The sequence below is a fragment of the Rattus rattus genome, chromosome 10, assembly GCF_011064425.1.
Source record: "Rattus rattus isolate New Zealand chromosome 10, Rrattus_CSIRO_v1, whole genome shotgun sequence".
NCBI lineage: Eukaryota > Metazoa > Chordata > Mammalia > Rodentia > Muridae > Rattus > Rattus rattus.
The window spans coordinates 29,282,999-29,307,807 of record NC_046163.1 but is presented as its reverse complement, the minus strand read 5'-3'; the positions used below and the strand labels follow the sequence as shown (position 1 = coordinate 29,307,807).

Genomic DNA, 24,809 nt, shown 5'->3' with positions numbered 1-24,809 from the left:
AAATAGCACTTTGTATATAAAGGTGAATTTAGTTCCTGGGCTGTCCATGATGGGATGTAGGCATCTATTCGGAGTAAGCATTTATACCCAGCAGCACTAAGAACCACAGCTTTGACCAGGATGTAGTTCATCAGGGATGAGGCTTTATTATATGAAGGAATTAAGTGCTATGATGATATACAGCCCCCCTACAGCTACTTTTTTGGAGGAGACTTGGAATTTTGGGGACAGGCTGATACTTTAGCATTCACATTCTAGTGAGAGCTTGGGGCAGCTGGAGAAATCATTACCCCATAGGCATTGAGGTAAGACCAGAAGAGCATGAGAGTCTAATTCGTCAGTCTTGGCTTCTATGCTGAAATCTGTCTGGCAGGTCATTTAATCTCTCTCATGCTTATTTCCCTCACTGTTTTAAACATTATTAGTCATTACCTTTACCATGTGGAAGAAGTTATAATGACAACTCCTGGTTTTGCATAAAACTGACAGTTAGGGAAATACATATCTATGATTGTTCTTACAATAATAGAATGGCCTTTTTCACAGGGTCAACTGTTTTCTCTGAGATTTTAGTTGAGAGTTGTTGGCAAGGAAAAAAATTAACTACAATAAGAATACATAATTATGTGGAGGCTAATGGCACAGCTTCCTTTTATCTTCAGTCTGGATGAGTCTGATCTAGATATGACGCTCTGAGATGCTATATGCCATTAACCTTCATTGCTAAGCCTCTGTGATAAGGAGGGTCAAGTTGTGTCTTCCATTAGCTATGGGAATCTTGTGCTTAGATAAGATGTTCTAAGTTGCATATCGTGACTTTTCAAGTAGCTTGACTCAAGTAATTAGCAAAGAAAGAAAGAAGAGCAAAAACATGTCTTATGTTTTTTATTTAAAAATGCTTTTTCATACGGAACAGAAAGGCTGAAATAACTAGTGAATTATTTTCTAGAATGCTGACGAACCCAACCAGCAGAGAAGTTTATCAAAAACTGCTTCACAAATACCAGAGAATGTTTTTCTTCCTTCTTGGAATATCTTTAGATGATTTTTCCTTTGGAAGGTTTTCAACAAATGAATATTAGTGTTTAAACCATTAAGTTGTCTGACTCCTCCACTGTGTTCCATTTCTAAGATTTAAAACTACATTTAAGACTTTCCCAAGGGTGAATAAATTACATGTGCTGAGTATTACTTATGGCTACAGACTAGATATCACGATGAATTAATCAATTTTGAGACAAGGTCTTGCTGTGCATCTCATGTTACCTGCCTTAAATTTCCAAGTTGTGGGAATTACAGAGATATACCACCATGCCCTGTCTTATGCTAACTTTTAGGATCAAAACCATAGTTCTCAAATCCATTGTCTTTCTTCCAAAAGTATAATCTCATTGAGGGCTCAAAACTAAGACCTGGACAGATGAACAACGTACATCTAAAATATAATTGTTGGAGTGTATAGATATAACATAAGATAACATTGCATATCTTTAGTATAATCATAAAAATACTATACTAAATACTATACTATGATTGAAATAGGATTCAAGTTAGACTAGAGGCAAAAGTCATCTTTGAATAGGAACCATATAGAAATATTTAGAAAAAAAAGGTGTATTCTAGGGAGTCACTAAAACTCTTGAGCTCCCCATTCTGGAGCCTAGGACTTAAGCACACCTTGGTGGAGACTAAATCTCTATGAGAAACGCTTTAGTGCTGAGTTAGGAACCATTTGCTCTCCAGCTGTCTTTACTTAACTTTATGATAATGGGAAATTGTTGTTTTGGGGATGGGCAATTAAATTAGCAGGCTAGTGTTTTTGAAAAGCTTTTCTTGCTATCTTTTTATTTTTTTTATTTTTTTTGAGGGCCTAGAGAGATGGCTCAACAATTAAAAACACTTGATTTTCTTGGAAAAGACCTGGGTTAGGTTCCAGTATCTACACAGTGACTAACAATCATCCTCACTTCCAGTTTCAGAGGAGCCTAAAACTTTTTCTGGAGCTTTTTCTAGCAGGCATACATGTACTACACATACATACATGTACACAGAACAGTCATACACAAAAGAATAAATCTTTAAAATAATTTTTCAAAGCCTCTTTGGTAACTGGAAGGGAAAGACAGTAGAAGAAGCGATGCTTCTTATTTTCAAATTCAAATTGAATCACTGGGATGAGATCTTGAGGCCGGGGAGACACTTTTCAAGAAAGAAACAAGTAGGAAGATGTTCAAGGCAGTCCATTATGAGGACAGCTTTCACGGAGTCAAAGTTTTTAGCAATCAGGGAGTCGGTCAATCAATAGCGCAGTTGTCTGGGCTGTGATAATGTAGTTTACCAAATAAGTAGGAGAGGAGGGAAGGTAATTTTTTCAGACAAGGCCAGTGGGAGGTGATGATAGAGCATCTGAGTGTAGTCCTGAGCAGGAAGTGGGAGTGAGCAGATGGGGGTACGGGGTGGGGGAGCAAGGCTGAAATTGAACTGTATGAGTCAGCAGCTGGAGAACTGGGGCTGAATAACAAGAGGAAGCCTTCAGCAAGGGTTGGAGGGGAGATCTGAGCTTTTCAAGATGTCTATCACCACGATGTATAAGCACATAAAGCAATTAAGGAGGGATCAATCAAAGTTAAAGGAAAGAGGAAATTCACATGCGGTCCCAAGACAGTATTAGAAATTGAAACACTGACATCGGAGTTTGCCAGGTACCCTCTGCCTCACTGCTAATCCGGTCTCACCAATGCCACATTCCTCAGTCTAAAACAGGCCTCTGTCATTTGGAGTGTGTGTAGAGGCGCCATTCAGCTTCGACTTGAATGAACCATGCTATCTCATCACAACTATGATTTTACAACTTCCTTTTTGAAAGATGCTAGCGTTTTCCCTTGAGTAAACAGTAGGCGAAGTAGGATTGTTTTCTTAAACGACAACATTCTTCTTGGAGGTTCAAATGCGTGAAAGTTAAAGCTGTGCTCATAGTTGATATGGTTCACTATCCCCATGGAGTCTCCTAATCAAACAGCCTGGCATTTGTCAAATAGGAGGGGTCACCATTTGACTGGGATAGCTAATACAGGAAGAATGCCGTTTCCCCAAAGTGAGTTCAGATCAAGTGTTACCACAAAAGAGCTTGTGACTGTTGTGATCGTTTGCGCTTTGGTTATTGAATAATATATTGGAGACAATATCATCTCACAAAGATAAACTGAGCAAAACAGAGGTGGGGTAAGATTAGGAGTTGAGATGGGGCTAAGTGATGTTGGGGTTTTATAGAGAATTCCTAATAATGACCTCCAGCTCCAGATAGAAAGAAGCAAGATAATTGCAGAAGGGAAGAACACGGAGAGGACCCTGTGAAAATGGCCTTGATTTCTGAGGAATAGCAAGAGAGCTTTCATAGTCAGGGTGTGTGATAGAAAAGTTGATGGGAGACTGGTCAAACTGGGCAGATGGAGAGTAGGCTGTCTTTCAATTCAGAGCATAAGGAGGCAGCCTTAGAAGGCCCTCAGTTGGCCTTGGTGTACTGTGATTTCTGTTTCCCTATGTTTATTTTGATCCTACTTAGGCGGGAATCAGGATGGGGAACACTGAGGGAAAGGAGAGGGTTGGGACATTTTAGGAAGTCACCATGGAGATCCGGGGAGAGGGAACAGCATTCTGTGTAGTACGGTGATGGTGATGATGTTATTTCTAAACATGTCTCATGATAGACCATACAGCACTTGGCTTTTCAGGCGTGAGCTATCATGTCAAGTAATAAAAGATGTTAAAGTAAGACTGATGCTGTGCACAGTGGTGCTAAGAAAGGAAGCCAAAAGGAGCAGTAAGTATGGAAAGCAAGAGTCAGATCCCAAACATTCTTTTTGGATTCACTAAAATGTAGATCACAATTAGACACGAGGATGCTATGGGCAGACCACAGATATTACAGTGGCTGCTATTAAGTGTATGCCATGGTTTCCCCTATGCTTCCTACATTTCTTAATTCACTGGGACTTCAATCTTACAAATCATCAACTGATTTTATTCATGTTAAGATTAGGGAATTAGAACCGGAGGAGATAGGCGATTTATTGAGGTTATGAGCACAGTTAGTGAGCCTCAACTTAGGGATGGCTGCCAGACTGTCCGCCTCCAGTGCTGCTGTCGTGCAGTGTGCCTAACTGTGCCGGTCTTGATGTCTTTGCTAAGAAATCAGAATCATGTTTTGGCATTATGGTTGGGTCTTTAGAACAAATGATTAGCAGAAAAAAAGTTGAATAAAGGTACCGGACATTGGACCCCATTTTATTACAGGTTTGATTCACTATAAAGAGTTTGATTTCTTTAGTCTCCTTAGTGGATTTTATGTCTGAGTTAGACTTAAGTTTTTACAGTCTTAAATTTAAGACTGAAAAGAAGTCTGAGTTTTTATAGAAAAAAGGTATTCGTTGTGTGCCAATTAGAGGGGAACTTTTTATATTGTCTTTTTCATCTGTTTTTCTTCCTCTATCACTACACAGTGTCATTTCCATAGTAGGGATTGGTTAATTTTTAAAAATAGCTTAAATAAGTAAAATTAATCAATTAATCATGGTGCTGTTAAAGCCATTATTAACTATGTCACTTTTTTATTAATGAAGTGTCTTGTTTCTAAAATGCTTTTAGATTGGGTAGAATTTAGTCCATACGAAATTGGCATGGCAAAATATGGTACCTTTATGACTCCTGACCTGTTTGGAAGCAAATTTTTTATGGGAACAGTTGTAAAAAAATATGAAGAAAACCCCTTGCATTTCTTAATGGGTAAGTGATCAACACCCTCTCCTTCCCTCCCTCTTTCTCAACTGTTTTAAATCTGGAAGCATTTTAAGTTTGTGTTTCTCCTTTATTTTAGGTGTCTGGGGCAGTGCCTTTTCTATACTGTTCAACAGAGTTTTGGGAGTTTCTGGCTCACAGAATAAAGGTTCTACAATGGAGGAGGAATTAGGTACTGTAAAAAGGCCTGGGCTGATGAAAAGCTACACTGATAATTAACTATACTGATAAATCACACACATGTATGTGGAGACCATTAAATCTTATAAGGATTTTAATTCTAAATGTATCAGTAACTTTATTGAAATAATTTAAGCATTTCCTAAAACTCATGTCCAAATTATTTAAGTACTGTTATGGCATTGCAGTTGGGAAGTTTACAAAAAGCACTCCTTGTTCCTAAGAATAGCTTGTACCAGGGCAACACTATTCTTCTCTAGCCTATTTTATGATACTAATTCATACTACAACAGCAAAAGGAAAAAGCAGACAAATGAAGTCATGTCTTGTAAGCTAAAATGAATGGTTTTCTTTAAATCAAGCATCCTATGATAATTGAAAAATGAGTGTTGTAAATTTTAAAAAGTAGACAACCTCTAGGTGAACTAGTGGTTTATATTCATTATTAAAATAGTACTCTAGGAATATGTTTTCCTGGGTGAATAAATTTGCCTTACAAAGAAAAGTAGAGTATACATTAATGACTTGCCCAGAGGCTTGTGATCTATATCCAGTAAGCACTGTGTTTTGATGGACTTGGGGAAGAAGTCATTGAAAGCTGAGTTAAAGTTTTTGGGACAAGGATGTGGTTCAATTGATAGAGCACTTGATAGCCTGCAAAATCCTGCCTTCGGTCCCCAGGAACATAAACTAGGCATGGAGCACAAGACTGTAAAGACAGTGATGGGAAGATGAGAGATTCAAGGTCATCCTTGGCTACCCAGAGTCAGAGAATTCCTCAGGACTCATGAAATCCTGTCTCAGAAAGAAAACAAACAAGAATAATGAATGAGTGAATTTGGGGCTAGTGTATCAGGGATCGGGGATAATTACCTCCTTTTTTTTTCTTTCCCTGTTCATAAAACATACAGATCTGTTTGGAGGACATGGAACAAAAAGAATAATGTTTTCAAAATAACCAATTCTTTTTTAAAAATGTGTTTATGGAATAGGTTTACTGTTTTTTGTTTTTTGTTTTTTTGTCCCCTAATATGTTTTTTTTTCCTTTGGCTATCATGGGCAATGGCTATTGACATAATGAAGCTTTGTATGCAAAAGAGAATCTAATTGTAACATGGCATGGAATGCCACACATGTCCTTTGAGTAGGAATGTTTGTCCTCCTGAGAGAATTTATTTCAGTTGTTGATAGTTACATAGAAGGCATGCAAGCATTCGTTAGCCTTCTCTTTAAGAATATCTTTTGTTCATTCAGATCATTCCTAAGAGAAAGTGACTGTACCATGTCATCAGGACCAACTATTTCTAGATACTCATGAAGTCAAGCAGAAAGGATAGTTGTTGCTGGTAGTACTTGCTGTCATCCGAGCATCCCTACAGTAAGGGGTGGGCAAAATGGAACCAGAGGTGATCTTTAATACAGAGTCACCACCTCTTCATGGTTAGAGTAGGATCAAAGTACATAAAAAGGAAGGACTGGGAGGCAGCCTAGTGGTAGAGTACTTATCTAGCATTTGCGGGGCCCTGGACTTGATCCCCATACTATACCGACAATAGCAACAAATCAGGGTTAGCCACCGGAAGGAAGATCATAAGATGGCACCTAACCGTAGTTTTACAGAAAGCTCTGTATCAGCCTGAGCTCAAGTATAGGGATGAGGTAATCATGCTTGGTTTATTTTAATGGCATCCCAGGTGGACGGCCTGTTCAACTTTAGCCGTATGGAAGCCACGCCGTCTTTTCTGATTCACTGGAGTCTTTTCTGAATTACGTGAAGGTTTCTAAAAAGCTGGGTGGCCTGCTTCCTGTGTTCTTTCTCTACTGAACAATCCTGATAACTCAGGTTAATTATTATTTTTTTCCTCCTAAGGCAGGAAGAGAATAGGGCAGAAATTACACATCAGAAGGTGGGCGAGACAATGGACACAGGCCAAGGAAAAGGAAGATGTTTACAGCGCACAGTGCTGAGAAAACTCTGTGGAGAAGTCCCCTTGGGGCCAGCAGTCTAGCCACTGACTGTTTTGTGTCAGGCTGAGGGCAATGGATATTGTGTACTTGGACTCCACTGGTCAGCAGGAGGCATGTTACCTCAGATTATGTAAGGGTTTCCAGAAATGAAACCGAAGAGGTGACTGAGGGGACGCAGGACTCCTGGGTACTACTCCATCCTTTGACTAAACGGGGTCTCCCTTTTTAAAGGGCACCCAGAAGGGGCTTGTTTGCCTGTTCTTTTACTCTGTTACCTTAGCAAAGGTTTTAAGGTGAACTGGACCCCAATTAAATAACTTTAAATGAAATAATTTACTTGCCCAAAGACTTTTTTTTTAAATGTACGAAATTTTGCTACTAAAATGAGCTATGTAAAGACAGGAGTTCAGATAAAACCAATCAAGCTCTGAAAACATCCTTATAAAGTTCACGATGAAATTTTCTTAAATCAGCATACCAAATCCTGCTAAAGTAGAACAAAAGTGAAACCATAGAGACAGACGAGAGAGAATGTTTAAGGAAAGAAAAGAATACACAGCCGTAGGGACACCCAAAGTATATGACAACTGGGGTGAGTCTTTTCTTACCACCCGCCTCTGCTATGCAACACAATTGCTGCGGCCACAGTTATAATAGGAAAAGAGCAATCACATTAGCTTTTGGGTATTTTATTTTGTTGAATTTTATATTCATATCTAATGCCAGTAAAAGTAAAATTTAACCTCTGAGGAATTTACTAAGTTTTCCTTTATGTAGCTCTCCATGCACCTGTCATGTATGTGAGTTTAACAAACATAAGGAGAGAAACATGGGAAGTCATATGTCATGTCCCTGGGTTTTCTTTTCTTTTTCTTTCCCTTTTTTTTTGTTTTTTCTTGTTTTATGGTTTTTTTTTTTTGAGCTTACATTTTCTCAAGTGGTTCTATGAGTAAAATTGCTAAATTTAAATCTAGTGTTTTGAAATTGAATAAAGAAAAATAATTTTTTTTCTATTTGTTAGCAAAGAAGAAGATAAAGTCACTATGAAGAATAGTTCGCAGGAACCAGCAGAAAGTCTGATTTTTCTGCAAAGAGTAATCACGAGAATAATTGTCAGGTTTCTCAAAGTAGATGCATTTCCCCTGGAAAAAGGATGACAGGTGGTTGTACCAGCTTTTACCACTATGTTCACGTTAAGGCTGTACAGTGCCTCTTAGCTTTCATAGCTGGTCTTAGTATGTTTTGAAAAAAGACCACAAATTATTCACATAATGGAAACCAACAGATGGTTTTCAGTGTTGGCAAAAATCGGAGGTTAATTAAAGTGAGTCCGTGTTCTTCATGTTCTGGACACTGTATAGTAGATCATTTGTAGGTCTGGTTTGTGTCCTTTATTCTTCATAAACACTGCTTAAAAATGTAATCAAACAGTTATTAAAGTTACAGTGAACTCATAAAAGCCCTTTCCTTACAACTAGGAAGAGATAAATTTACACTAATTATTTTTGTTTGCTGGGATATTATTTTATTATTTATTGATACATTTTTTAAAGAACTAGTGAGTCTGGTAAGTCTCCAATTACAACACTAAGGTTAAAGTTCCATGTAGGCAAGTAACTGCCTTCTTTCGTTTTGCTCAGATCACGTCTTTATAGTTGAAAAAGAATGAGACCTAGTCTCACCGCATAGCCCTGGTTGGCTTGGGACTGGATTTGACAACCAGGCCAGCCTTGAATTCACAGAGATCTGCCTGCCTTCAGCTGTGTGCTGGAATTAAAGGCGTGCACTGATACTCCTGCATCTGCCCACTAAATTTAGTTGTGATTTTGATCCCCGAGATGCCTCAATGATTTTGTCTTCTTTCCACAGAAAATATTACAGCAAAGCACATTGTGAGTAACGACAGCTCTGACAGCGATGACGAGGCCCAAGGACCCAAAGGTGAGAGAGTAAGAGCTTCTGGGACAGTTTGAGCAGAGGAGGGGAGAGCACTGTCCAACCAACCCATCTCTACGTCTCTCCACGCTGATGAGAGAAGTGTCAGATTGGGGCCTGTCCAGTGGCAGACAGGACTGTTGAATAGAACATGAAAGGCATCACATCTTTCCCTTGCTTTTGATGCTTCATATATATTTGCACTACAACCGATGAGCTTGTCTGAGGTGGTGGCGATACTGAATTCTGTTCAAAGCCCGATTGACGCGCTGTACCTCAGTGTGGAAAGTGGGCTTGGGGAATATGTTCAGTGACTATCAACGCTAGTGATGATATTTTCGTTTAAATAGTTGTTCACTTGTCTGAAAGGTCTGCCTGTCAACTTGTTCCTTAGCTTTCCGTGATGGTCAGTAACCCATCTCTAAGTAAGAATGCAGTAGTGGAATATGTTAAATTATCAAGACTTGTTGCAAATTTGACCTTTGGGTACCTGGGATTCGTTTGTATTGGGACATGGCAGCTAGGTACCAGTTTGGTGTAGGTCAGAGTGGTCACCAGGATGTTTGAGATGAGGGTGAAGGTGAGGAGGACGAGAGTGAGGATCAGAGATATTTGTTTCATCGTGGTATTTGTTGTTAATTAAAAATATGAGGAGATTGGATATATCCATTACAACTTTCCAACAAAGCAGTTGATAAAAATGTACCCAATATTTGAAACACACACACACACACACACACACACACACACACACACACACACAGAGGATGAGAGAGAGAGAGAGAGAGAGAGAGAGAGAGAGAGAGAGAGAGAGAGAATGGAAAAGCATTTAGGATTGGAAGAATCTTCTCCCATTTGAATATGACTGTCTAGAGTTTAGAAAGCAGAAGACTGCTTTGTCCAAAACAATGAATTCTCCCAGGCTTGGTATGCATTAGGGGATGCTTGTCTTCCTCTCCATCCAATTATCACTAAAAATAAGATTCTCTTTTCGTGGCCAGGGTGCTCTTCTTTCTTTATAAGACATGTTTATGCAGGGCACAGAGCAGTTACCTCACACAGGATGTAGCTGCACATGGCCGTGGTATAGGGAAGAATGTGCTGTGCCTTATGACCACACACACACACACACACACACACACACACACACACACACACAGAGAGAGAGAGAGAGAGAGAGAGAGAGAAAAGAGAAAATAAAACCAAAAACTGAAATCCAGCCTCCCTCCTGGCATCCAAGCCTTTAGCAGGTTGAAGCCAAGCTGGGTTTCAGTCCCGTGTTGTCCATTTGTTCAGTAGCCTCGCTTTACAGCTGCAGACCTGGAAAGACTCCACCCCAGAAGAAACAAGTCTCCATGCTAAAGTCTTCATTAGAAGTTCAAATTTTACTTTTGGCTAGCTCTTCAGACTTTCATTTTTTGTTAGTTTTTAATGATGGAAACAAGCCAGTACAAAGGCGTCACAAGCCATATGCCTAGCACTTCGAGAATAGTTAGTGAAATCCACGAAGAGGACATAGCTGATTGGTACTTACTGAGTAAATCACATAAGTGACCAGGACATTTAGTCACTCTTCACTACTGGCCAGTTTTTGTGATTGAGATGTTCCAAGAACTTTGGATTCACTGTTTTGTTTAGTTTTAAGTTAGAGGTTGACCTTGTGAATATTTTTTATTAGTTCTTACTGTTCTTTTAAAATAACTATTAAGAGAACCATTTTAGGTTCCATGAAAGAGGGAACAGATAGATCATTTTGGTAAATCTCCTGCCCCGTTCTTTCCCAGACAACCTCCCCCCACTATAACTTGTTCCATTGGAGTGGTGCCCTCTGTTACAACGATGCCCTTCGATGGACACGGCATGGTCTCTCTGAGCTTGTTTCCATGAGAGTTCCCTCTGGTGGTTAAGTGCAATGCGGGTGATGTTGTGAGAAGTGTGTAGCACTGTAGTGTCACATGGAGTCCTTTTACAGCTCTCCTAACCATCCCTCAGTTGGGGAAAACTCATTCCTGTGTTCCCTCCACAGTGTTGACTTTCCTGGAGAGGTATATAGTTGGAAGCATGCTGTCTGCATCTTTTTCAGATCCGTTTCTTTTTCTCTATAATGAGGGCTTAAGTTACCCGGATGTCTGCTTACGGCTTTATGTATGTTTAGTATATATTTATTGGAAATTTTAGAAGTTGAATGTAGATACCCATCTCTCAAAACACACGGGGTGGTGGTGGGTGTAGAGAGTTGACTCGGCAGTAAAACACACTAGCTGCCCTACCAGAGGCCCTGGACTCGGTAGCACTTTACAGCCCCCTGTAACTCCAGGCTCAAAGGATCTGACACCCTCTTCCGACCTTCTCAAGCAATACATGCAGACGAAACACCATAAAGTACAAATAAGTCTTTTCAAAATGAAGAAAAAAAATCTATTAACACACAGAATTTTTTTTAAAAGATTTATTTATTTATTTTATGTATATGTATACACTATAGCTGTCTTCAGACACACCAGAAGAGGGCATCAGATCTCATTGCAGATGGTCGTAAGCCACCATGTGGTTGCTGGGGTTTGAACTCAGGACCTCTGGAAGAGCAGTCGGTGTTCTTAACCACTCAGTCATCTCTCTAGCCCCACAAGAAATAATCTTGCACTTTCCTTTTTTATTCTTAATTTTCAAAGTTTGCCTCCAGGTGATACATTGTTCAAGAGCTCAAAAACATTTCTTGCCTGGTCATGGTGGCTCATGTCTTTAAACCCAGCACTTGGGAGGCAGAAGCAGGTAAATCTCTGTGAGTTTAAGTCTAGCCTGGTCTACAGAGTGAGTTCCAGAACAGCCAGGGCTACACAGTAAAACCCTGTCTTGAAAAACAAAACAAACAAATAAAAACAAATAGAACAAAAAAAAAATCCCAAACATTTCTCTACAGGACATTGAACTGCCTTTAGATAGACCTGTGTCTGAGACTTGGGAGCCTGGTTGGCTGAGGGGGGTGGGAAGGAGATATGTATTTGCCATTGCAGTTGCATCCACTGAGGTATCGTGAACTTCTCTCTGATGCCTGTGGCCCCAGACCATCAAGGACAAAGGTAGGGGGTGAGGATTGGGTTGAAGTCAGCAGAAAGATAGAAAATCTCCAGCTGAAGGGCAGAAGGTGGTAGTGACCATCAAAGTCAAGTCTGCCCACCTGGGACCAAGTTAAGGCCATGTGCACTAAGGGAGAAGAAATTCTATGAAACACAGAGTCCTGTGTCACCTAAGAGTGATGCTAGCTACTTTGAGCTGTGCACCTGCCATAGGGACCTCTGAGCAGGTCTCTGTTCCCCATCCTCCTTTACTTCAGCTCATAGATCAAATGGATCCAGCTCCTGTTAACTTTACTAACAACTCTGTTTGTACTTGGCACTGTAGGAGACTCATTCATCCACCTTAGGAAGAGACTGCACTTTTGCATAGGGCATTGTAACATGTATGTTCCTATTAGAAGGCCAAGGTGGGCTTAGGATTTACCAGACACCAGAACTACTAATCATATGAATCTATCTTCAGGCTATTTTCTGGACATTTTTGGTCGATCTTATTTTTTTTTTTTTTTCTGGCCTTAAGCTACTGCCTCCTCCTGCATTTATTTTTTTTTTTTTATTAACTTGAGTATTTCTTATGTACATTTGGCAAACATCCCCTTCCCTCTCCCCCTTCCTTATGGGTGTTCCCCCCCCTCCCCCCCCATTGCCGCCCTCCCCGACAGTCTAGTTCACTGGGGGTTCAGTCTTAGGGACCCAGGGCTTCTCCTTCCACTGGTGCTCTTACTAGGATATTCATTGCTACCTATGAGGTCAGAGTCCAGGGTCAGTCCATGTATAGTCTTTAGGTAGTGGCTTAGTCCCTGGAAGCTCTGGTTGCTTGGCATTGTTGTACATATGGAGTCTCAAGCCCCTTCAAGCTCTTCCAGTTCATTCTCTGATTCCTTCAACGGGGGTCCCGTTCTCAGTTCAGTGGTTTGCTGCTGGCATTCGCCCTGTATTTGCTGTATTCTGGCTGTGTCTCTCAGGTTCGATCTACATCCGGCTCCTGTCGGTCTGCACTTCTTTGCTTCATCCATCTTGTCTAATTGGGTGGCTCTATGTGTATGGGCCACATGTGGGGCAGGCTCTGAATGGGTGTTCCTTCAGTCTCTGTTTTAATCTTTGCCTCTCTCTTCCCTGCCAAGGGTATTCTTGTTCCCCTTTTAAAGAAGGAGTGAAGCCTTCACATTTTGATCATCCGTCTTGAGTTTCATTTGTTCTAGGCCACTAGGGTAATTCAAGCATTTGGGCTAATAGCCACTTATCAGTGAGTGCATACCATGTATGTCTTTCTGTGATTGGGTTAGCTCACTCAGAATGATATTTTCAGTTCCAACCATTTGCCTCACAATTTCATAAAGTCGTTGTTTTTGATAGCTGAGTAATATTCCATTGTGTAGATGTACCACATTTTCTGTATCCATTCCTCTGTTGAAGGGCATCTGGGTTCTTTCCAGCTTCTGGCTATTATAAATAAGGCTGCGATGAACATAGTGGAGCACGTGTCTTTTTTATATGTTGGGGCATCTTTTGGGTATATGCCCAAGAGAGGTATAGCTGGATCCTCAGGCAGTTCAATGTCCAATTTTCTGAGAAACCTCCAGACTGATTTCCAGAATGGTTGTACCAGTCTGCAACCCCACCAACAATGGAGGAGTGTTCCTCTTTCTCCGCATCCTCGCCAGCATTTGCTGTCACCTGAGTTTTGATCTTAGCCATTCTCACTGAACACACAGAATTTTATACAAGTGTGCATATTGATCCTCATAGTTCCTAGAAACCAGAGCAGTTGTGAGGGTTCCCTTTTCATAGCTCAAGTCTAAGGCCAGCCACTTCCCTGAGAACCTCACCCCGAGATCCAAGTCACAGTAATCCACATTATAATCCTGTATGATTGCTTTCCTAATGAGGAGAAGAAGGCTGGGAAGAGGTTCGTTCAAGGTAGCTGAACCCCTGAAGAGGATTAGAACACAGCGATGAGCCCTTCCTTGCAGGTGGTCTAGGAATAGGTTTTAGAGGAGGAAATCATTTGTCATTGCTTCTCCAGACACACTGGTGAACTTTAAAACACTTTATATCATTTGTTTAAATTACAGAGGTTTAAATCCCCAGGCTGTATAAGCAAGGATGCAATAACAGGTCATAAGATCAGTGTTTATTTATCCACAGTCATAGGGTGGGTCTGCTGTCCTGCCTAGGTTTCGGTAACCCCTGGATGTTTATTAAGCAGGATACAGACTCTTAGGAAAAAAATTAGAAAACATAGGTGGTAGTATTAAGTAATAAGGGTTCTCAGTGTATGTCTCTGTGTTGTGTGTGTGTTGTGTTGTATAGTGTGTGTTGGATGAAGGAGAACTAGGGAAAGGGAGAAAGGAGAAAATTGTTTATACGAAAAATTTAAGCAGATCAAGAGGTTTCAGTGAAGGATATAGACTGACGTTGTGTGTAGGGAAAAGGTAACTAAGAGGACTTGAAAGCAAAAACGGCTGGGCTTTTATTTTATGCAAATAAGCATATTCCACAAAAGCCCTAGAACTTGAGTTTTAATTTGGGTGATTGAGCATGGAAAGTTAATAATAACAGAAACCTGTTCATTTGGGCACGCGTTCATACTTGGCACGTGACGTGTTACTTCGTTTCAGGCACCGAGAATGAAGATGCGGAAAGAGAGTACCAAAACGACAACCAAGCAAGTTGGGTCCATCGGATGCTAATGGCCTTGGTGAGTGACTCAGCTTTATTCAATACCCGAGAAGGACGTGCTGGGAAGGTGCATAACTTCATGTTGGGCTTGAATCTCAACACATCGTATCCACTGTCTCCCCTGAGAGACTTCAGCCCCCAAGATTCCTTCGATGATGATGAACTCGACGCAGCGGTAGCAGGTATGTACCAAAACGTAAACCGTGTAAGTTTCTCCAGGACATCTTTATTTTTTCTTGAGGAGAAGCATTTTAATTCCGGTCAACATTAAACTAGACTCAATTTTAAGAACATTGACTTGTGGGGGGATATTATTGTTATTGTTGTTGTTGAAGAAGAATACATTGGATAGGAAATGGCCTAGCCATGCAAGTGTAGAAAATATTCTTTGAAAATATTCACTTCCAGACAACAGGAAACCTCTACCGTGATAATTACGGACTGTAAGGTAGGGAAATAGGTGGTTCCAAACTGTTCCAAGGATTAGAGAAGCAAGTGCACGGCTTCCAGGAGTGACTCCAAAAACACCAGAATCATTCCCCAAACGCCTCCACAGTCGTGCCTGGCAGCAGAAAGAGAAGAAACAGAGCTATGTCTCATTTCCTCCTTCCTATCCCGTGGGCGGGCCTCTTTGGAAAAGGCCAGGTCTGTCTGCAAGATGAGTATTTGAGGATGTGATGAAAGTTCACTAGGCCTGTCGCCCCCTGGTGGTAATAAGGAACAATGCAGCACAGGGGTTGGTGTGGACCAATCGGCAGTGCCCAACTGGACGGGGAAAACTGCCTCTCCAGTTTTCAGACAAGATTAGGAAACTTTGTGAAGTTGATTGGTAAGAATCTAGTCACTTTCAGACTTGTCCCTAAGTGAAATCCCCAAGAGTAGTAACATTTTATTCTTCAGTTCCCTGTGACTAACTGATTAAACGTTTGTTACATTTGCCTTGCTGATAAGTAATATGTAATGCATCTCTTTTTACGGTGGCCTTAAGTTTCCTTCTAGATCACACTATTATCTTTCCTTAGTTGTCCAAATATCATTTCTTAATCATCTCTGTCTCAAGGTCATTACTGAGATGCTGTAGAACTTTAAAGCGGATATTCAAAACAACAGCCCCTCCCGCCCCCCAAAGCTTTCCTATTGCCTTTTAAAATTATTATAGGTTTCAGAATGTGTTGTTGGTTTTTACTTGTTTGACTTTAAGGGGAACAAACACTGCATTTTGTATCGTATGCATGGCCTTAAACCCCAGGATGTGAGTTACTTTTAATTATACATTTATCATGCCCAAATCTGTGCATATTAGCTGTGAGAAAAGTCTAATTGTGATAAAGTAAGTTTACCTGACCTAAAAGGGATTAAAACATCCTTATACAGTTGGTGGCATTTTTCCCTCTTTTTGTGGCATATGCTGTCCGTCTGGACTACTTAGGGGCGAGTGCTTCCTTAGAAACTTTTGCTTTATGATAACTGCTGACCGGCTCAAGCAAATTATACTCAAAGTTTTTGTATCTATAGAGAGCCTTCATCTACTTAACTTTCTAGACAAAGGATATCAGAGAAACTAGTTCTGTTGTCTTTGTTCCAAATTGCTTAGCAAATCTGGGCTTGGGCCACAAGTCTCAGGGTCTGGCTTCTAAGTCTTCCCCTCCATTACATACCAGCCCCTGTGGTTTTATTAGTCATTGTTTTGCTGATGTAAGAGTGGAAGTTTTCTTGGTGTATTACTTTGTCTCATCTCTATTTCAGTATCATTTTGCCAACACAATTCCTCTGAGGTTTGTGTAGCAAGCATCCCAGCGAACTCACCCCACATTTTAAGAACTTCCTGGCAGTTTTATAGTATCGAATATCAGTGTTGGGACGGCAAGAGAAAGCACAGAATTCCCAATTGATTTTTTTTAAAAAAAAAATTTAAACAATACATTTATGTGTATATAACAACACAAAAACATTTGGGGTATATTGAGAGTAAGCAATCGTTTGTTGCTTGGGTGAGCTGCGAATTGGAAGCGGGGCATCCTGTATTTTTATTAGCCGACTTTGGTGACTGGAGGGATCATGCCTCTGTATTGCTCATCTTATCTTAACAGGTGTTCAGAATCCTGGGGTTTCTTTCCTTCGTTCCTTTGTGCATTCGTACAGAGTTTAGGGGCACTCCTAATGTCCTTGGTCCTCAGGATTCACCAGGCAGCATGTTCAACAGAACCATCGCAGCTGTGAAGATTAAATGCACTTCAAGGCCTTTCCTCCAAGAGCCGATTTCTCTACTTTGGCTCTAATAACACTAATAGGAAAGAGAATACCAGCTGTGCTGATCCTGAGGGAGCTGTAGATGAAGGAGGGCATAGCTATGCAGGAGTATGGCAGGCTGGGGCTTCCCCCTGCTGTGTCCATCACCTGGTCTCATTCCTTTTCCCTGAAAAAATGCTTATTAGCATAACAAGAGTGAAAACAGCCTAGGGAACTACATGGTAATCATCCGAAAATACATATCATATGTACTAAATATTTACTCTTTAGATTTGTTTTAGAGTTTTAACATTTTTTGTTACTTAGTTGTGTGTCAGTGTATGTGCCCAGGGAGGGGAGAGAGGTTGTTGGCTCCTGGAAGTGGGAGCTCCCACTGTGAACCGCCTGATGTGGGTGCTAGGAATGAAACTTGTGTCCTTTGCAGAGACAACTGGTGCTCTCAACCACAAATTGAGAAATTGCTCTCTCTCTCTCCAGATTCATTTTTTGAGATGCTTTTGACATGTTGAAAAGTTGTTTTCTGCTAACGATATTTGGGAAAAGGTTTATTTTTAACATCTTAGTAAACACTACATTAAAATTATTTTTAATGTATTTCATGTTTGCTTGACTGAAATATAGGTAAAAGCTCTAATCAGTTCAACAGTAAATCCGTTCAAATGTATTGTTTAGATACTACCATTCCTAAACATAATCATGTATTAGGCTGAACTCTGAGCTTGTTAGTGCCTATGCAGATGAGAGTTTTACCAAAATAAATCATATCTTCTTCCAGTCCTTTACAAGTTTTAGAAAAAGATCCCAAGTTTAATTTGAAAGCTAAATGGTTCATCACAAACTGTGACCACTTTAGTTCGAAAGAGTTTATTAAAATTCCTGTTTATAGCTTAGCTCATAAAGTCACTTACCATCTTGTTTGACAGCCTAAATGAAATCCCCAAGACTCCCATGACAGAATCAACTCCCTCAGGTTGCCCTTGACCTCCATATGTGGGCCATGGTATGTGCATGACCTCCTGCCCCACACAGAAAGAAGTAAATAACCATAATAAAAAAATAAATGGAATTTTAAAAAATCTTGTGTATTGTACAACTGAAAAGTCACAATTCAGATAGTGATGAGATAGTCCCCTTTTAATTATACCCATTCTCCATGCAAAAAGGTAAAGGCTTTTGTCCAATGTACACATTAGCATTAGAAGAAGCATTTTACTCTACAGTAACTTGGCCCATACACACTAATAGTTAATTGTCTGTAGAAACAAATTTTGGAGGAGTTATTCATCTGTCGTGTGACTTCTTTCCTGTTTACTTTGTGTTTATAGCATTTGCTGTGACACATGTTATCTGGATTAAGAAGTCGACATGAGATAATTCAGGCCAGAGTTCAAAACGCAGACATTCCAAATATTTGTCTGTTGTAAATTGAATCTATGTGATGGACTCTTCAGATACAACTTAACTCTTTAAGGGAGAATTCTCAACTCGAGTTTCGCTACCCCTATGGGGTTGAACAACTCTTTCACAGGGGTCAGATATCAGATATCCTGCATATCACATATTTACATTAAGATTTGTAGTAGTAGTAAAATTACAGCTATGAAGTAGCAACGAAATAATTTTATGATTGAGGGTCACCACATGAAGAACTGGATTAAAGGGCTGCAACATTAGGGAGTTCATAAACCACTGCTTTAAGGAACTGTTACAGACTTATATAACACAGTGTTGTTTCTGTATCTGTCAGAGAACCAGATTAACTCACTTACAGGCTTGGAAAATTTGTGTGCCTTCGATCACAGCAGGATCTTTGCCCATCATAGCATAAAACAAACTTTCTACATAGTAGTAGTTGTCATATAATAAATTGGTCCTAAGACTACAAATATACTTTCAAAACCTGATCCCTCAAAACCTCACCCCTTCCTCATAGCTTGCAGGGAGAGCCTACTGAGTTTAGGGGTTACGCTGAGGGGTCTAATACTTTCAAGGCCAACTGACAATTGAAACCCAGCGAGCCCAACATTTTAATAGTTGGCTTTCTTGACCCATTATCTGGCATAATTGATAGTTTGGTATAAAATGAAAATGAATGGTAGCTACTGGAAAGCTACCATTCATTACTGTGGGGATTGAGAGGCCCTTCGCACAAACCTCTGTTGCTCCCAGGGACGGTACGGAGAACAGGAACATACCATTTACGTGGCTGTTCCTGTAAGATACTCAGTTCTGGCTTTCTGGAATCTGTTTGATCACGAAAGCCTTCCTTTGCATACAGAACTGCTGTTAGTGATGCACACGTGTGCTGATGGCAGCACAATAAAGGCTGCTTAGTGTCGCTCATCTGGAGGCAGGACAGCGGGACCCAGTCACACGCCATCCAGGATGCCGTCCATACCCTGCTCATGTCCTCAAAGGCAATCTTGGGCTTAAGAAAGGGAGACAGCTATAGTTTTCTGACCTGTTTTGATGAAGCTCTTAGCTAAACTTACAAGAGAAAACACTGGATTTGCAAAGCCAAAGTACTTATGATTTCGGCTCTTGTTTTATGATATTAGGAAAATGTCTGTGGTTAACAAATGTTTCATGTTGTATTCACTCGTGGTCCAATGTTACTGATGTGTTGTAATAGAGCTCGAAGGCATCCGTGGGTTGCCTCTGTGTACTTTAGTGGCTGTGTTAAGCTGTCTACTACAGATGACTTCCGTTTTCTTTATTGTAGGCTGGTCTCTCCTTAGCCTTTGTACTTCTATGTGGTCAGGTCTTCAGGCAGAGTTCTGAAATGATTAAATTGACAATTTCAGAAACATTTGTTGGGTAGCTCTGTTTCAGATGGAGGATGTCGTCTCAGGACTGTCTCCCTTGGTCATGAACAGATGGATGCTCCCTCCTCCCTCACCACGTTGATACTTCTGCCATGGCAGTCCTCACTGCACTGTCCTGTCAGTGCATTGACTTACGTGCCAGTAGCCTCATAGCATCTATCAGTGTTTAGTCGGCTTGCTCCGTCCCCAGACTTGTGCCTGAATGGGGACACACAACTCACGCTAATAGCGTATGCGGTTTAGACTTTTATCTTGGATCCTTATCTCATGGTATAATGTGCGCTCAGCTCAGAGGGAGGCAGCTGGAACTGTTCAGATTCTGCCTCTTCTCAGATGTTTCATTTTATAGATGGCTTTTGGTTCGTTCCACCCCCAATTTCTAAATGTCCTCTTCTTTGCCTCTCTGCTACAAAAGTTAAACAAGATGATGTCTGAAGAAATGTTGCCAGGACACTGTAATGGGAGATTATACTGTTGAAGGCATCATGGCTAGTGTCAATACCAAAGGCTGAGCTAAGTTCCTCCCTTAGCATCTTAAAATTGCTTTTGTCCTGATAGTACAGATGAAGAAACTAAGACTTCTTTTCCCGGAGCTGAGGATCGAACCCAGGGTTTTGTGCTTGTTAGAAAAGTGCTCTACCACTGAGCTAAATTCCCAACCCCAGAAACTAAGACTTAATGCTATTCATTTACCTACATTTGTCAGAGTTAAACCTATACCTGATTCTAACAAGGCTGGAGGACCTAACCACATAGTACTCTGTCTCTAATTTACAATAAACGTTTGTGTATATGTAAACTAATATCAAATCATCATCTAATTCATTTTTCTCTTGACTTTCCTTTTTAAAGATCCAGATGAATTTGAACGAATATATGAACCACTGGATGTCAAAAGTAAAAAGATTCATGTTGTAGACAGTGGGCTCACGTTTAACCTGCCGTATCCCTTGATTCTGCGACCTCAGAGAGGTGTGGATCTCATCATTTCCTTTGACTTTTCTGCAAGGCCAAGTGACACCAGCCCTCCATTCAAGGTAAAGAGGACAAGAACATGCCCAGGGAAGGGTGCACCCCATGTATCAGTTAAGAATCAAGGCAATACCCATATGCCAATCTGATTCAGACAATCACTCAATTAAATTCCTTTCTTAGGTGACTCTAGGCTGTGTGATATTGACGGTTCATTCTAGCTGTGGCAAGAGCTGAGAGTTCCTAGGCTGAAGAGTGGAGAATATTTAAAAGTGTTAATATTCAACATACATTAATATTTGGTCTCTTTGAGGCTGTTAGTAGTATTCAACAAGAAAACAGGAATTGATATGAGAATAGAGAATAGCAAGTTCTGTGCCTTGCAGATCAGGATGCGTATGTGTTGATGTTTCCTGGAGTCAGGGAATAGTGAAGTAGTGAGTGAGTGAGGGAGTGAGGGAGTGAGGGAGTGAGTGAGTGAAGGAGGAGTGAGTGAGTGAGTGAGTGAGAGAGTAAGTGAGTGAGGGAGGGAGTGAGGGAGGGAGGGAGGGAGGGATGGAGGGAGGGGTATGTAAACTTCCCAGACATGACCACGAACACACTGGAAAGATTGGGGTGCTCTGATTGTAACTGACAGATAGTAAGCCCACGAGGAGGACTCCAGGGAAAATTTTAACACGGGAAGGTAGGAAATGGAGACTTGGTGGAGGATTTCCAGCAGACAAATGAAATCATGAAATTGGAATCTTAGGATGATTCACCTGAGTTAGTGAATAGAAGGCAAAAAGGTTAAAATTATGACTTACTGTAAGCCCAGCCTAGGATAATAAAATCTTGTACTATGTAAACCACAGGCAGAACCTGGTGACCCATGAGGGACAAAGAGGAGGTAGGTTCCAGTGATGGTTACGAGGAGGTGATTCTGATGGTGGAAGACACCGAGGGATTCATTTAACCAATAGGAGTGCAAAATGTCAAAGCCATCACTTTCTGAGTCAGAGCTTTACTTCTGAACGGGATACTACTAAGGAGTTCTAGTAACACAACAAAGAGAAATATTTTTTTAAAGAGTTTTAAAATGTTTCATTCTTATGATTAGGAAGAATATATATATGAAAAATGAAATATATATCAACTACTTCTATATAAAAGATGATGGTATTTTGATGTTTTTTCTCTTCTAATCTGTCTTTGACGGTATGTGTGCATATGCATTCACGCCTGTGTGCAAGTGTGTATTACATGTATGTGGTACACTTGTGCGAGTGTGCAACACCCACCCCATTTTACACACATGAAGGCCAGAGCAGTATGTTAAGTATCTCTCTCCACCTTATTCCTTTGAGACAGCTGTCATGTCCTGCCTGTCTCCCTTCCCCAATGCTGGGGTCACAGGCACTTGTAGCCATGCCTAAGTTTTTATATGGGTGCTGGAGAATGAACAGCCATTCTTGCAAACTAGGTGCTTTTAATCAGTGGGCCATCTCCCCGGCCCCCAGTTTCTATTTTTAAAAGTGTGTGTGTGTGTGTGTGTGTGTGTGTGTGTGTGTGTGTGCTGGTTGTGTAAGTATATGGGTTTATGTGTGGAAGTCAACTTGTGAGAGTTGGTTCTCTCCTTCCTAGGCTCTGACTCAGGTCATCAGATATTTAGCCACTGAGCTACTTCTGATTCCCTTTTCTGTTTATAGACTAAGGTATAGACAGCATTTTCATTGAAGAGTAGGGTATGAGTGCAGGTGAGCAATTCTATCATTGACTTCAGTTGGTAGAGCGCTTGCCTGCCATGCATAAAGCTCTGTGTTCAAATCCTTGCACAACTCATAAAATCTGGGATGGTGGTACCCACACAATACCAGCATTTGGTAAGTGGAGATAGGGGTATAGAAGCTTAGATCACGCTCGGCTACCTGAGTTCCTAACCAGAATGGGTTATACAAACCCCATTTTTAAAGGAAAAGGAAAACACACAGTCATTGATTTAACTTTTTTGTTTATTGATACAAGGTGCATTTCCTAAGTATAGTTAAATTTCAGATTTTATTAGGAAGCTACACAGGAGTGAATGCCCTGGCTTTTGATAAAGGCGGATCACACCCATGCTATCTGTGTTTTAACTGGTCTTCAAATGTAACAACATCATTATAAGGGATACTGTTTTCTTTAGAGCAGATAGGGCACACTGCTAATAAAAGTTCTGGTGTGGTGTTTCGTGATTCCAAACATTATTCCTATTAGTCCCTCCAAGAAAAGCAGCCCGGTGTTTCATTTTTCTCGAGTTTTATTTTTATTACTCATTTAATAATGTCAACATAGACAGTGTCTGTTTGATTTCCCATTTAAGGCCTACCTATCAGTAGCCCTCATGGTGTTTGCCTCAGTGACCAGAGCATTCATGAATAAATAGACTCCGAGTTTAGGGGGAAGGCTGCCTTGGTTTTGATTGAGGGGCAAGTCAGCTGGGATACAGCAGAACTCAGAGTTTGCTATTGATGTATTTTCCTGTATTTCACAAAAAGAATATTTAAAGTCATTTTTTCATGACTCATATCATTTTATATCACATGCCATGTATTCCACATGGGTCTGGCTAACTCTTTCAATGTTCCTATGAGTGATTTATGACCAGAGGCCAGCACAACATTGGGTCTACTCTGTCAAACAGGAGGAAAGGGAAGGAGGCAATGAGGAGGTCAAAGGATGAAGTGTCAAGGGAAGCTTGGCGGGCTACACACGTGTTAGGAATAATGTGTGCTTGCTAAATTCATCTCCACGTAGGTCATTTGGGGGACCCACAAATAGAACAACTAATCTGTGTTCATCCATATTAGCCTCATTTATTTGTTGGCTCTTGGTGTGGAGCTACCCTGCACGTAATTCACTTCTTCACTTGGGTCTCATCATGGACAACAAGAACTGATTCTGCACATTACCCACCATGCCTAGTACCGGGAACCATCCACCCAAGCCAGTCCAAGAGACAGAGCTTTAGACAGAAATGTACCCTGGCTGATGGAGTAGCCTGAGAGACATATTAGCCCGGGTTAACTGTAAATGGCAGCCCATCATGCCTGAGGAGGGCTCTGCACACCATTGACTGTTGTACCTGTACAACTCTCACATTACTTTCTCAGAGTGGCTATTAAAAAGTGACATCATACATAGAGCTTAAAATTATAGAGAAGTGTTGTGTCTCAGTTCTGGGTCCAGCAGTTGAGTAGGGTATGATCGGGGCTGTGTTCACTACTAGGATTGGTAGTAGAACTTAGCTGCGTTTTGTGGGTTCTGGTGACTCTGTACATGCCTTGCAACATGGTTAGGGGACCTTGGTCATTACCTCAGTTGTTACTTGGTATTTTTATTTCTGTGTCTCTTCTTCTCTTATTAGCAAAACTGTCATTGTACTTACCCTCTACCCTATAATGGAGGCTGATCACAGCTCAAGAGCATTAATTATATTGTGAAGAGCCTTCTTCTGGGTTCTAGTCCAGATCCCAGAGTGGAAGGAGAAAGGTGACTCTGGAAAGTTATCCTTTGACTTACATACTCTCTCTCTCTCTCTCTCTCTCTCTCTCTCTCTCTCTCTCTCTCTCTCTCTCTCTCTCTCTTCTCTCTCTTCTCACACACACACACACACACACACACACACACACACCACATGTTGTAGGGGAGACACACACATATATACACATATACACACACAGAGATATACACGCATGTACACACATATACAGGCATATACAAACAGTAATAATGTTATTGTCACATTTAATTTTTAAAAAGCACTCTTACCCTTTTGCCCAGAGCTACACCCTTGACTTAGCTCCGAGATCATGCTACTGCCAGCCCATGCTCCTGACTTAGCTCCACGACCAGCTACCACTGGTCTCACTTACCTCTGCAGTCAACAGGCTGTCTTTCCCCAGGGGCTGTGATTGTTCCCTCAGCCCCTTGCGGCTAGCTTTGCCAAGTCACCAATAACCACCCTGGCTGTCTCCTTTCTCTTCCTGCCCACCTTAGCTATGGATGGAAAACACTAGATTTATTATTTTAAAACTAGCCAATGACTGGGCCAAGAATTTCCTGCCCTAATCTTATCAACTAGGTCCCTCCGTCCTCCATTCTCCTT

At 40.9% G+C, this 24,809-nt stretch overlaps 1 protein-coding gene across 2 annotated transcripts in view; it reads left to right on the top strand.

Moving 5' to 3' along the window:
* The window catches only part of Pla2g4a (phospholipase A2 group IVA), a 141,026-nt gene that overhangs the window by 99,389 nt on the left and 16,828 nt on the right, over positions 1-24,809 (top strand). For both annotated transcript variants that reach the window (XM_032915481.1, XM_032915482.1), the window contains 5 exons: positions 4,645-4,782; positions 4,874-4,966; positions 8,812-8,883; positions 14,576-14,818; positions 20,564-20,748. In XM_032915481.1, coding sequence (XP_032771372.1) covers positions 4,645-4,782; positions 4,874-4,966; positions 8,812-8,883; positions 14,576-14,818; positions 20,564-20,748 — 731 coding nt within the window. The remainder of the gene's footprint in view (positions 1-4,644; positions 4,783-4,873; positions 4,967-8,811; positions 8,884-14,575; positions 14,819-20,563; positions 20,749-24,809) is intronic.